General features: G+C 44.1%; 1 protein-coding gene across 1 annotated transcript; it reads left to right on the forward strand.

The window, feature by feature from the left end:
- Positions 1 to 5,576: 5,576 nt before the first annotated feature.
- On the forward strand, positions 5,577 to 11,285 carry LOC103803926 (T-cell surface antigen CD2-like; the record flags this gene model as incomplete). Its single annotated transcript, XM_009076509.1, has 3 exons — positions 5,577 to 5,637; positions 8,321 to 8,617; positions 11,043 to 11,285. Coding segments are annotated over exons 1-3 (601 nt in total), but the record flags the coding sequence as incomplete, so codon positions are not given.
- Between the last annotated feature and the right edge of the window lie 2,779 nt (positions 11,286 to 14,064).

Genomic DNA, 14,064 nt, shown 5'->3' on the forward strand with positions numbered 1-14,064 from the left:
CTTCCTTTGTGTGTGGGAACAGTATAAAGGCTTCTCAGGGCTACTCCTAGGAAAAAATGTATTATCCAGTTATTTGTGTTCAGCCTACTGAATCACTTGTCATCTTTCCACCTACCCATTTTGAACTGTTCCTTACTCCTCTCTGGAGTGATAAAACTATAATAGAATAAAATGTTGTACAATATATCAGTTATTCATGCATTTGTTAAGCTGATGATTTTTGGAGAGTGTCAGACCTTGACCAAAACATCTTTCCTGAATATATTTCTAAGAGCAGCTGTTCTTCTAATAACTTTCTTGAGCAGCTAGTCCATCCACTCTCTCGTGATGAAGGGGCATATTGTAGTCAATACAGGTCTTTGTGTGTTTACCACTGCTAAGACTGGAAGAGGCTGTTCTGTTCATTTCTCTGGCTTCTTGGTATAAGGCAGATTGATTGCATCATGACAGCAAACTTGCTTGGACTGCAACACATTTTGCAGTAGTAGTAATGTCACTGAAATTACTAGGATAAGATGCTGAAAGTTAGATCCTAAATCTGGGATCATTATAGATGATGGAAATCAGTGTCAGATAAAAAAGACTGAAATGCACCATCTGCAAGAATAACTGATGGGATGCTGACATCTGCTCTAGCCTCAGTTATTGTGAACCACAAATTGTCAGGCTGCTTGATCTATTCCTTCAGGCAAGAATTAAAGTGTGTGTCTTTTGTGAGGTTTGGCTGTTGACACATGCTTACACAGGTGGAAAAGAAGAAAACAAGTCAGAGTGGGAACACCTGAGGCTAATGATTAACAGCATGAAGCTGTGTCAGGGGTGGGAGAGTTAGGTCAGATATTAGGAAAAGGCTCTTAACCTAGAGAGTGGTTGGGCACTGGAACAGGATCCCTAGGATAGTGGTCATAGCACCAAACCTGACAGAGCTCAAGAAGCATTTGTACAATGCTCTCAGGTACATGGTACGATTCTTGGGGCAGTTCTGTGCAGGGCCAGGAATTAGACTCAGTGATCCTTGTGGATCTCTTCCAACTCACGATGTTCTACATGGGATCATGGACATCACAAGGGAACCGTTTATCTTCAAATGATCAGTTAAGGACTATTCTGCATGACTCACTGTTTGAAAGCTTCCATTTACCTTTTTGTTGGAGAAGGATAGAAAAGTTTGTGCAGACAACCATTTCAATACTGGTAGTGTGTGTGTGTGTCACTATTTCTGGAATATTTCCATTGCATACAGGCAAATCAGTGCTTTCAGTTTGCATGTAACAGGCTCTGAGGCACAGAGTTATCACCCCTGCCAAACCCTTGGCCAAATCTCCATTTTGAATTAATGATCTTCATATTTACATCACTTTATTCAAGATGGAGTTTTTCCTTTCTTGGCCCCAAGGCAGAAATGAAGAGGAGGTGGTATGTGTCCTTCATCAGACAAATGGCTGAAACTGTATGTGGAAGCCAGCAGTTCCTTGGCATTTCACAGTGCAGGGGCAACTCCTCTTGCTAGGGCTGGCTTTGCTTCCTCCCAAGCCCAGCCACTGCCCACAATTCCCCCATCCTGCAAACAGCTACAGTAAAGGGTAATGTGCCATTGTGAAAGTCGCAGCTACCATCCAGGGCAACCTGGGTGGAGCACAGTTGTTAGTCTTGCAGGCTCAGGTGTAAATTCGGGAGTGGTTACCCTTACCCTTTCTCTCCATGTGTTGGCTATCTGGCATTCCATTCAAGATCACATTAGCTCTTCTCACACACTGTGCCTCACCAGAGGCCTGTCTCTGTGAGAAATGTAAAGGTGCAAATTTGCAATACTCTTGTCACCTTTCATGGTGAAGATTTTTGGGTGGTGGTGAGTGCAGTGTGTTTGACCCCCATGCAAATGCCATTTAATGCAACTTAAGCTTCATACCACAGGAGATGGTGCAAACTATCAGATGGGCTACAAATTTACTTTTCCGTGAAGGACATTCTAAGTGTATTTGTAGTCTTCCTTTTCTAGTAGATCAAATAACATTCTTTGTCTTTTTTTTTTTTTTTTTTTTATAAGCCTCAGGCTTGAATGCTTATTGGCTCATCACTAAGTTGAAGACTTAGAGGTGGAAACAGCTGCATATTGTCTCTTGAGATGTTGCCTTCAGATGTGTGGGAGTGTGTCACCTTTACATGGAAATGTAAGTATGATAGTTACATTCCCTGTGAGGAAACTGAGTAGTATATTACAAAGAACAGAAGAGTAAAAGAGAGAGCAAGCCACAAAAGCAAATGTATGTGACTGCATCGCTTTGTGGCTTTTGCAGTGGAAATAATACCACAGAGATAGCGGTGGCTGCAAAAAAACAGCCCATTGTTATGGCCTTCTGCTCTCCTGTTTCTCAGAAGACAGAGATGTCTAGCAATGCAGTGTAGTCAAGCATCCTTAGCCATGGGCTGACAGGCCTAACTGAAGGCAGGTCCAGCACCACCATACTGAGAGACACCTACTTTTCTACCAGTGCCCTGTTTATCTAGCTGGTTTGCATTTAGCCCAGTGGTGTTACTTCCTGTGTAAGGGGTAGGAGAGAGATGTCTGTAGCAAGCAGAAGAGTGTGAGGGCATGGTTATCTGCAGGCCTGGCAGACCTTGCTTTGTCTTTCCCAGCATGACTTGGGTTAGTGTCTGGGCTGTGGCCATATACAGCTGCAAGCAGCAACTCTCTCTGTGCCTGTCCCTCTGCCTTGGGGGGTATCACTAGCTGGTCGGGGGGCTGCTCTGTCAGTGCTCTCTGCTGTAGCTGTTTTCAGCATGTGCATCCCATCCCACATCACTGAAGGTACATGCTGGCCTCCAGAGCTCCTCTGTGGCAGTGAGCCACAAAGCTGCTGTGTTTGCCAGAGGTACTTTCAGACACTCACTCTCTCCTTAATGCCTTCTCTATGGGCTTTCCTTGAAGGGAAACAGAGTCATCAGTGCAGGGACTTATAGTGCTTCCCTCCCAGTAACATTCAGAAAATCCCTTCCTTCTTCTAAAATGCAGATTGGAGCCCAGTCAGGACCACAGCGTGACATTGTCTTCCTCCTCAAGAGAGGGAGGGTAAAGATGGCAGGATATTGTCATTTCCCCACTTCTCATCTGGCAGGGTGGAGACATGGAGTGCTTTCTCCTTGTCCAGCTGGGTCTTATGGTGCAGGAGTTTTCTGATGCTGGTTAGAAAAGGGGCTGCTTGGACGAACCACACACATTCCAGGACCTCATGGGAAATCCATGCTGCAGGTGAGTGGTGTGCTCCCTTGCAGGCTTGGATGTGCTTTTGTTACACAAAATCACTAGGCAAGTTGATTTTGTGCATACACACTCAGAAATACCAAGGTACAGTGTCATTTATGCGATATACAGTGGACAGGGAGCATCACACGGTGTCATTTTTGCGATATACAGTGGACAGGGAGCATCAGCTACTGAGTCCTTACCACTTCTCTTGAAAGTGCCTCTTTACTGCTCACAGTGAGCTCCTTTTTGAACAGACCTTTTATCTCCTTAAGGAGTGGTTTCTCGCTCCTGCCTATCTGTTGCTCTAACAGAAACAAGGATGTTTGGTGTGCTGTAACTGATCTGCTGGAGCGTAGGGGCTGTCAGTCTGACTCATTTCAGCTGTGATCTTACAAGAGCATGGGCATCCGGGCATAACAAATTGATTAACTGGAAGTAGTGGCCTTCATTATGAATACAGGGAATCCTTTTACACCTTGTTCTACTGATATTGAGCTTTACCTCTCTTCTGCCTCTCATCTTCACACACACACACACACACACACAAAAGCATGCACACACATGCCTCTTTTCATTTTTATTTCATTTGTACCAATTCCAGTTTCTGCCTACGGCAATACTGCCATAGTCAAGATACTGCCTGATGGCAGTATCCTGTGAGCAAGATGGCACCAAGGAGGCTCTGTGTGTGCTCAGAGCAGGACAGTCCCTGCCTCAATGTGTTTGCAGTTTGAGAATGCTGACAAACAGACAGCACGCAGGGGTATGCTGGAAACAGGTAGTGGCTTTGAGGGATAGTGCCCCGAGGAAGAAGAAAGACAAGGTTGAGCAGAATGTGGGCAGTGGTTTCAGCATGCTGGGAGCCTCCTTCCACTCTGCTTGACGAACTCAGCAAAAAAGCTCCAAAAAAGCAGGAGAGATTAGGGTAGCTGCCTTTGCCCAAAGTCCTTTAGGCACCTGGGCTGGAAGCAGGGGTGTCCAAGAGATTGACACAGCCTGCTTGGCTGGGGAGATGACTGGGCACAGCGGTCCCTGCCTTCAGCTTGCTCTTTGCCACAGAGGGTGGAGGTCGGGCACAGAAACATTGTCTTGCTGCTCTAGCTTCCTCTCTCCTTTTGCGTGTACCTCCTTTATGCGTTCTTTGTAAGGAAACAATAACCAAAAGAAGGAAGAAGAGCTAGGTTTTCCTGCAATGTGCAGAGATAGCAATACCTTTAGGGCATTTAATCTCAGACACAGTTTTCTATTTTTGTGCAAAAAGGCATGCTTTTTACCTCATTAGTACTGGTTAAAAAATGATGAAGATGGAGAAGGGGAGGCATCTTACAAGACCTTCGTTTAACTTCAAGGAAGAAGAAAGAACAAGAAACCATCCAATATGGTACACCTCCAGTGCCACAGCTTTTCTTCTCTCTTCTTTCTTGGTCTACATCTGTGATAAAAAGCTGGAAGATTTCAGTGGCTACTGTAGCAGAAGAATTGTACTGGGGATGATAAGATTCAAATCCTCACCACTCCATCTGTTTCATATTGGAATCAGAAATAAGGAGTTTATTAGCTTCTCGCATGTTTTTGGACCTAGCTTCCATGCCTCCTCACAGCTTCTTTTCTCACCATCTTTCCCACATCAGTCAGTTTCAGGGCTGGTTTATGACTAGATCCAAGGCAGTGTTCTCATCCCCTTCCATGCTCATCCCTCTCTCACAGCTTGCTCAAAAGGCTGGCCCTGCCTGCAGGATGCTTTTGTGGCATTGGCCAGCCCCTCATAGATCAGATGCTGATGTGAAGCTGATCCTGATGGTTTCCAAGGGAAGTGTCTCTCCTTTCTAAATGCTGTCCAACAGCCAGCGGCCACCTGCTCCTCACTGGGGGTCCTAAGCTTGCTGTCCCCTTGCTGCTGCTGAGGGTATGGGGGAGAAGAAGGAGTCCATCTCTCCCCCTCCCAAAAACAGCATCCATCCTGCTAGAATGGTGACATGTGGATGCTGGAGCTGAACTCTTTCAGGTGAGCATTGAAGAGGACAAAGGTCCCATCTGGCCCTCCAGCTGGGTAGACAAACCTGAGGGACACTCCTACATTTTACTGTAAGTTTTCTTGGTTGCTACACGTAGTCCCCATCCTGATAAAACACCCTGTTGAGAGATAGCTCTGCCCGTGTTTTCTGTGCCTGTGCTAGAAACGAGAAGTGCTAGGGTGAGAGCTGGAGGAGGGGAGAAGGGCACAAGGGCTGTACCCACACCCATGATCGCTTGCTCACAGCAGAAAATCCTTTCACCTGCCAGGAGCTATCATTAGGCAAGGCAACACTGGATTTTTTTGACCCTGAAAATGAACTTTAGGAGGATTTTCCTAGTCAAGTGCTTCCTGCTTTTATTTCCCAGTGTAAAATGTGAGTTTTTCTTATCCTTTTTTGCTCTTTTGGGCTAACATTAAAATTGTATTTTAAACCATTTACAACTTAGTGGGCTGTTACTGATAAGAAACTAGTTCCACTTTTCCAATGAGTGAAAATTTCTGGGCTATTGCTATTATTATTTGATTTAATTTTCAGCCAGGGGGAGGGCAGGACCTGAGTTTCCTATTCCAGTTATAATAATAAGCTGTAAAGAGTTTTGATTTTAAGTTAATGAGCCTTAATTTGACACATGTATAATGAGAAATGTCAGCATGCAGTTTTCTTTCTGCCCTCGAGGTAGCTTGTACTACATTAGAGATCCAGTTCACTGTACATTATCGCATGTAATTTCCTTTTCTTATCAAAGATGTGCAAATCTTTTGAAAGTGTAATTTATATTCTTCCATAAATATTAACAGAAGGAGTGATATACTTCAGTGTCTTCAGTGGAATTGAAGTCTAAGATGTGAAAACAGCAAGCAAATACATGTATCATTTATACTTTGCATAATACTGTTCTCATTATTTTTTAAAATAGTAATCTAAAAACATAATTAAGGTGTTAACTCATAGATTAGAGAAGGTTATGAGAGATAGAGACAATACAAGCATGCATATATTTTTTCCTCTGTTTCATTGCACTACAGATTGTATGTATGACTGTTTAATGCTTTGCTTTTCCTTCAACACAAAATTAATAGATAAATAAGGATTTAAAATTTTTTTATATATATGATATATAAAGCATCTTCCTCAGCAAAAATGATTATTTCCTTGAATGGAAAACTTGTTTCAGAGACTTCCTTCCTTCTCTTAAGTTACAATGGGAACTTTTCCATTTCACTCTCTGTTGTAAACTGTGAGTGAGCTCTATGCTCTCAGTTCAGATGTTTCAGTTGGCCTTTTTAGCAGAAATGCTTCTTCATTAGCTAAACAGATTTTTAAGTATCATATGTGTAGGATACTCAGCTTTCCACTAGCAAGACTACGGGAATCAGAAAAACATCTAGAGATGTGTCTAGATGGTCTGTCCATAGAGATGCCATTGAATTAGCCTTGAAAACTGAGTTTACTTTTTTTCCTTTACTTTTGGAAAGAAAATATAACTAGCATCTGTTATGCAAGGAATAATATAATATGCAAAGAAATACATGTTTGTGACTGTATCAGAATTCAGATATTTGGGTATAACCTGTAGTGTTTTCTGTGTGGGGCATAGCTACTTCCAGAGCTGTTTAGCTGATAGCTTGATTTCAGAATATTTCACTAGGTATTTGAAATACCTTGTAAGAAAGGCAATACTGAAAGAACAGCCTCTGTTTAGACTGGGGCTGAATCGCTGGAAGCACTACAGCATTAATGTTCTTGTTGCAGAGGCACACTATTTTAGTTCTTTGATTATCTCTAATATTGTTAGCTTAATGAAATAGCCACTGGTTTTCAGTTTCCTCTCTGTGGTGCAGTTTATCATTATTCTATATACCAGGAATGAAGGACTGTGCTAAAAATATTCATAAACATAGATTTTTCTCTCTTTGAGGAAAAAGTGCTTAAAATATCTAAAATTAGAGCAGAATCAGATCTATCTGGTGATGGCAAGAGAAATCTCCTCCAGCTGATTGGCTTTAAATTGAGGAGGAATGAAGATAAGAAAATGACGAACAAAATAAACTGTGGCCCTGGACACACATTCGGTTATCAGTGAACTGATACTTGCATGCACAGTGATACCTGCAGATTTTCCATCTGACACAGGTGTGGGGGCAGTGCCTCACTTGAAATGACCTCCCAAATAACTTTGCACTCTGGTTCCAGCTAACCAGAGCTGGGCCTTGCAGAAGCTGTGTGTGAAGCAGCCTGAGAGGAGCAGGCAGGGCATGGCCTGATGAGTACATCATCCCCACTGGTAGTAACATGGTTGGTGTTTAGAAGCCTTAGCTTTCCTGAATATCCCCTCTGGCAGCCCCACTCTTAAGTGCTACCCAGTCCTGGTACCACCTTTGGGAAGCTCCTACTCTTAACAGTTGTGGTAACGGACCTTGCCATCAAAATATCCTGTGCTAGAAAAATCTAGTGGGTTTATTCCAGTGGGGCAGGGAGCCTGGGATGGGTGAGGGGGGGACACTGTGGTGGGTCTGCCTCCAGTTCAGTGCCTTACACTCACTCACTGCTTGACATGGGCTACTATTATTATTATTGGCACCACTGTTGTTGCTGAACTGATCCTACTGTCCAGGGACACTACTGCTGTCTGCAGTAATGTTTGCCGTGATGGGCACTCTGGGTACCAACCTGTGCCACGTGCAAAACACACCTAAGTGACTTTATTTTCAGGAATGGTTAAGTTCGGGGTTAAGTACATGGGCAGCCATGAATCTCTGCATCCAGAATCACTCCAAGTAAGTCAGCCAGAGTATGAAGTCAGCTTTTGAAAGCTGGGCTCTTAGCTTCCTTGCCTCTCAGACTTAAATTGGATGTTGACATTGATCTAATGAACGACCAAGAGGTGCTTTGGAGCAGGGAAAGCAGATGGCATCAGTAATGCAGAGAGGCTTAGGCAACTCGGGGAGTGGGGGCATAGCAAGTGACAACCTTTCGGGTTACTGCTGTGGCTGCTGACCATGGCAGAAGGGGCTGCTGGAGATCACTGATGGACTGGTTGTGCTTTCTTTAATAGGCTCCAGCACCAAATTGATTTACAAGGCAGTGAATGAGACAGTTCTTCTCAGCATCGCTGCTGCTCAGAGCATGCATGAAGTGGCATGGAAGAGAGATGGACAAAGTCTGATTCAGATGAAAGATAACATACTTAAGTACTACGTGAACAAGAACGTGTGCAGGTGTAAGATACTCCCAAATGGCACTCTACAAATACAGCAGGTGGAGAAAAAGGACAGTGGAAATTACACGGGGACTGCTTATCGCAAGGATGGAAAATGGATAGCAGAAGAACACATAATGTTCTTCGTTCAGGGTGAGTTTTTGCTTTTCCATACCACTCCCAGCATAGCTGAATAAGACTTAGTATTCTTTGTTCTTTTCTATGGCCTTACCTACTCGTTGCCCCCCTTTCTGATTTGTGGGGGTACCTCTATAAGACATACCTTTTTTCCTCTTGCCACTGACAGCAGTCTACCTATCTTGTCCCTTCTTTTTCTCCTATCGATGGTCTCAGGTCCCTGGCTTCTTTCTGGCTCCATTCTTGTCAGACACCAGATTTCTATATGTGCCCAAGGAAGCAGCTGTGAGCACATTTGTGTTGAGTGTGGAGTGAGTGTGGTCAGCCCTACCGCAGCACTGCAAAAGGTGCCCTGAGCTGCGGTAGCATCCTGTGAAGGGGCCTGGGCTTTCAGCAGCATTCTGCTTTCAGAAACCTCTTGTGGGAGCGCAGCACCCTGTGTGAAGTACAGCTGTGGCTGATGCACTGTGAACTTATGGCACTTCTGATGCTCTTTCATGGGCACCCAGATATGATTTTTGGTCTCTAGCCAGGTGAGCAGCTTGTGTTGCTTCTGCCAACTCCCTGAGGAGAGCTCAGGAGCCCAGCTGGCACTAAATGCCTGTGTTTAGGCAATGAAATCCCACTCAATTTTTGCACTAACATAGCCAGTAGACACCTCCCCTGAGATATACCACAATAAGAGTTGAATTTGCAGCTGAAGAAGACTCCTGCATCCTATCCTTGCATAGCATAACACAACAAATATGAAGACTGTGCTGTTCAAAGCACAGTTAAGCATGCACCTGGGCATTTCAGCTGCATGGGGTCAAAGCACAAGGACAGCCTCCATTCCTGTGCTGTATCTTGTCCTGAGAGATCAGAGCAGTAGCAGTCCAAAGTTTTTGGGATGAGTAGGGAAGATGGTGATGGCTATTGTGCTCCCTTATGGCTCCTGCCACCTTCCCAGACCTCTAAGTGTAGGGCAACATGCTTTTTTTTTTTTTTTTTCCAACAAAAAGATAGTTTTGCTCTGTCCTTCAGACAGCATGCTCACCTTTGCTAACCTCCTAAGTTTGTGGGCACCAGCTGCGACTATAGACATGTTCCCTTGATGAGGAAGCAACAGCTGGAATGGTTTGAGCGGGGCTTCCGTGTCTAAGTGGCTGCTGAGCAGTGAGGGTGTCTCGCCACTTGGGGAACTATTATTGCAAACAGATTCAGGAAGTCATCAGAGCCTGGTGCTGTTTGCTCATGCTATAAGCCACTGAGCTGTCATTGAGGTGTTCTTGTTTCAGGTTAAGGTTAATATTCCAACCCAACTACATCATTTCCTCTACTGTGTAGCAGAGAGGTTGCCTTACCTCTGACACACAGTTTTGGAAGTAAAGTCCTGGAGTAACTGTTGGGCACTAGAGTAATTTGTCATACAGGTTACCCTTTTGTTACTAGGCTTGGATAAACAATTGTTAAAAAAACTCCAACAGTTTAAATGATAATTTCACACAACTCCATCACCAGCACCTGGACTCTCGTGTTTCATGGTGGGATGTTCCCCTTGAATAATAGGTTACAGGTTGCAGAAGAGGAGTTGGCTTAACAAGGAAAGGGTGGCTGCAGATATCATGGTGTGAACATAGACTGCATGTGCTACAAGTAGTCCTTACTGGCTTTAAAGTTTATGATCTCTATAACTTACACTGCCTATAACTAGAGGTGGCCCTGGCAGGTTTTTATTTGCCTGGTCTAAAAGGTATAAATAAATTTTTCCATTTGCTGTTCCTGCCAGTTGCTCCTACTTGAGGAAAGCCCTGCAGGTTTTTATGACTCTTTCAGTGCCACCAATGATAGAAAAACTGGAACCAAAATGTAACTAGTTGTTTGCAGGGCATAAGAAGAGACAGAAACCAGTTGTCTTTGTCAAAACCTCATTGAGAGCTGAGATGTCTGTTTCATGTTTTCCTTTCTGGTGTGATGGGTTTTCATGCTGTGGCTGTCATGTTCACTGAGTGCTGATGGTGGTACACAGAGCATGATAAGGAGCTGTTTTTCCTGCTTTAGAGAACATCTCTCCTGATGGACACAGGCAGAGCAGGGCCAAATTCATAGCACCAAAACACTGGGGCTGGAGTTGGAGGGGGCTGTGGCTTCAAGTCCTTCCCATCTGCCACCTCTCTGAAAACTCAGCTTCCTCCCCTCACCTGCCTGTCTGGCTGTGAGCCAGGCTGAGCCTGAAAGCAATCCAGACATGGTAGTGCAACTCTGCTTTGCTGGGCCAAATATTCTGCATTCTCTTTATTATTGCCATGTTACCTCTGTAGTAGAGGTCTAATTTGCCCTTCATTCTTCTGTGGTCTCATTAACTGGTTATTTTGTGTTAATTCTCTGTTCTGTTTAATAATGGAGGTTTTCAAAAGGAGAAACCATCTCAGATGTGCCTGTCCCTTCTCTCTTTTCTCAGAGCCTGTCCCTCAGCCAATCCTCAGTGCTGAATGTGTGAATAAGACTGTATTTGTCAAGTGTGAAGTGAAACAGAAGGCTAAAGATGAACTATTTATAATGGAACTGACTCAATTTAAAGGCAGAAAAATCCAGAAGAATGTAACAATATTGGAATTGAATACACGGCATCCTGGGACGTTCAGATGTGTTGTTAAGAACCAGGCCAGTGAAAAAATGACTGAAAAAGTATTTACGTGCTCAGGTAAGAAATCTCTTTTGCCAGATTCTGCCAGGGAGGACTCACACAGCCTGATGCAGTTGCACACATCTGCAGAACTAGTCCAGGTGCCAGGAGCACACGTGGCTTCCAGTACACAGTACTGTGAGTCTAACACCGACACAGTTACTGGGAGCCAATGCTGCTGCTGTAGCCATGATGTGTGAGTCGTGTTTTCTGCTTGGCATTCCCCAGCCTTGTCACATCATTTTCTCCCTCCCCTCTATCCCTGCTGACTCTTCTTCCAGAAGTTAGCAGGGGTATCCTGACAGACGTATTGATGTCAGCATCCTGACAGACTCAAGTGGTGTCATCCAACTCCAGTGGTAGACCAATGAAGTAAATGAGAAAGCAGGGAGGTGGGTCTGAAAGTGTTTGAATCACACACAGCAGTCTGTGTGTGCACAAAATGCAGAAAGCACTTTCCTCCTCCTTTTTATCCTCCTTTATTCCTTTAAAACTAATGGTACTTCCCAATGGTTGACTTCAGTTGACTGGTCTAAAGCCAGAGAGTTGTCTTTGATAAGATAGCATAAAACTACACAAACTACCACAACATAAATTAACAGCTTAGTTTTGGAAAACATGGCTTGGGATCTTCTCCTATGTATATGAAGCCACAGCATTGATTTCAGAAGATTTGCTCTTGATTTACATCCCTATGGTGGTGAAATCTGTTGTGTGCTACTTTTCTTCTCTCCATAATGCCATCTATAAAGGTGGTGGTTGCCTGCTACCTGTGGATGTGGATGACAAGGGATTCTCTCACAAGGGGAAAAATAAGCTTCTTGAACTCTCCAGCTTGGCATAGAAATCAGGAGAGAAATTATGGAGAATTTAGCTAAGCTTTGGGTTTGCATGGCTCAGACGAGAAAGGCTCAAATGTACCATTGTTTTCCTTACTCTGGTGAAACATCATATTTCTGTGTTTTTTCTTGCTAAGATGAAACATCAGATTTCCATGGTTTTTCTTACTCAGTTGAAGCGTCATCTTTCTAAACCACAAATGCAGCAAAAGGATCAAAGGAGTTGCATTTTAAATGGTCAGAGTCATGCTGAAAATGATTGGATAGGCAAGAGAGTCATCGTGTGATTCATCCCCTGCCCCAAATGAAGGGTTTGAAAGTTAAGGCACGAAGGACAGATCATACTGATATGACACTGAGCATAATACTGGATGTTCTGTTCAAAGTTCAGAATTCCAGTGCAGTACTGAGGAAAAATCCTCGAATTAGCTGGGCTTGGGTTCATCCCACCCTACTATATTTTTGCTTAAAGCATTCTCTTGCTCTAGATTACCACTGGAGCTAGTGGAGGGGGGGACAGGGGGGCTAGGAAGAGCTGGCTCAGAATTCCCAATTTCCAGCTATTTCTGCAGTAGTAAATTTAAGGAAAATCCAAGCCTGAAGGTCAGTCCATGGTGTGAGAAATGAGAGAGTGAGCCTTATAGTATAGAGGCTTTACTGAAGTGATCTGAGGTCTCCTGAGGCTGACTGAAGGGCACAATACTGAGGAACAGGGTGGCCTCTGCTTTTCTGTGCAGCCCTTGCCTCCTGAGGAATCCTCCTGAAGTCTAAAATAGCGAAACAAGTGTGTTTTTTTGCTGCTGCATGAGTTGCCTGACCTGATAGCTGCACATTCCCTTTGGCACTGGCTTTGGAAAAGGGTGAGTGGGATGTGGCATGGACTTTGGAGCCGGGTATGAAAACATATTGCTGGATCAGGTCTGTTAAAGGCAAACTGGTCCAAACACTTTGTCTTAATGAAGAAACACTGATGGAAGCTAGCCATGCCAGGGCACAAATCAGGCAAGCATGGGCCTGCCTGCACTGCTGGTATAAGCAGACATTAGCCATTGGCTAGATAACTTTGATTTCACTTCTTACTCTTGAGAAATGCAGCTCTTTCATGAGGCAAGTTAGGCGGGAGAATTTGGTTTTTTTCTCACATCATTAACAGAGAGATCTGAGAAATGCAGGTCTTTCATGAGGCAAGTTAGGTGGGAGAATTTGGTTTTTTCTCACATCATTAACAGAGAGATAAAAAGTTTGCCACACCAATCTTTAAGGTACAAATATAGCATTTCTCAGACACCTAAAAACCACTAAACCCATGTAGCACTGCCCTTCCTACTCAAACTAAAAGGCACGCAAACCTTTCTGTGTGGTGGCAGGACCCTGCCAGCTCCATAGTAGATTAAAAATCCTTCAACTTGCAGTCAAACCTCCTTCCAACCATCCTGCCCTCCGTGAACACTTGGTTCTGCATTTGTGGCCAATCATCTTCGATTTTGACCTTTAGTAGGCAAGGCATGCTTCAGGTGGGCTTCAGATCAGCTAACTTTTCATATAAGTGTAATTATGTGTGAACCTACCTGGGCTGTCCTTACAGTCAGCTGTGAGAAACAGCCACAGAAAGGGCCAAATACACCCTAGTGTAACAGTGACAGCTAAAACAAGTGAGAAGAACCACATCACTGAGACTTGTCTTTTTATTTTACACTGGGGCAGCCCAGGCTGATGGTGGTCTTTATAGTGTAGACATCTTGGCTTTGTGTCATTGCTCTTTGCACTCCACGAGCATAGTAAGGGTGGTACCAGTGGTGGTGTCCCCTTTGGAGCTTTGTCACCAAAGAAGCCAAGGAAGGTGCAATTCTGCAGGGTTCTGCTCCATGGCCCCTGTGCTCAAGTGTTAACACTGAATGCCAGGACAGTCTGAGCAGGAGGTGGTGAAGAAGGCCAGCATCCAGTAAACCTTCTCTGGC

This window comes from Acanthisitta chloris, unplaced genomic scaffold, assembly GCF_000695815.1.
Source record: "Acanthisitta chloris isolate BGI_N310 unplaced genomic scaffold, ASM69581v1 scaffold4766, whole genome shotgun sequence".
Taxonomy (NCBI): domain Eukaryota; kingdom Metazoa; phylum Chordata; class Aves; order Passeriformes; family Acanthisittidae; genus Acanthisitta; species Acanthisitta chloris.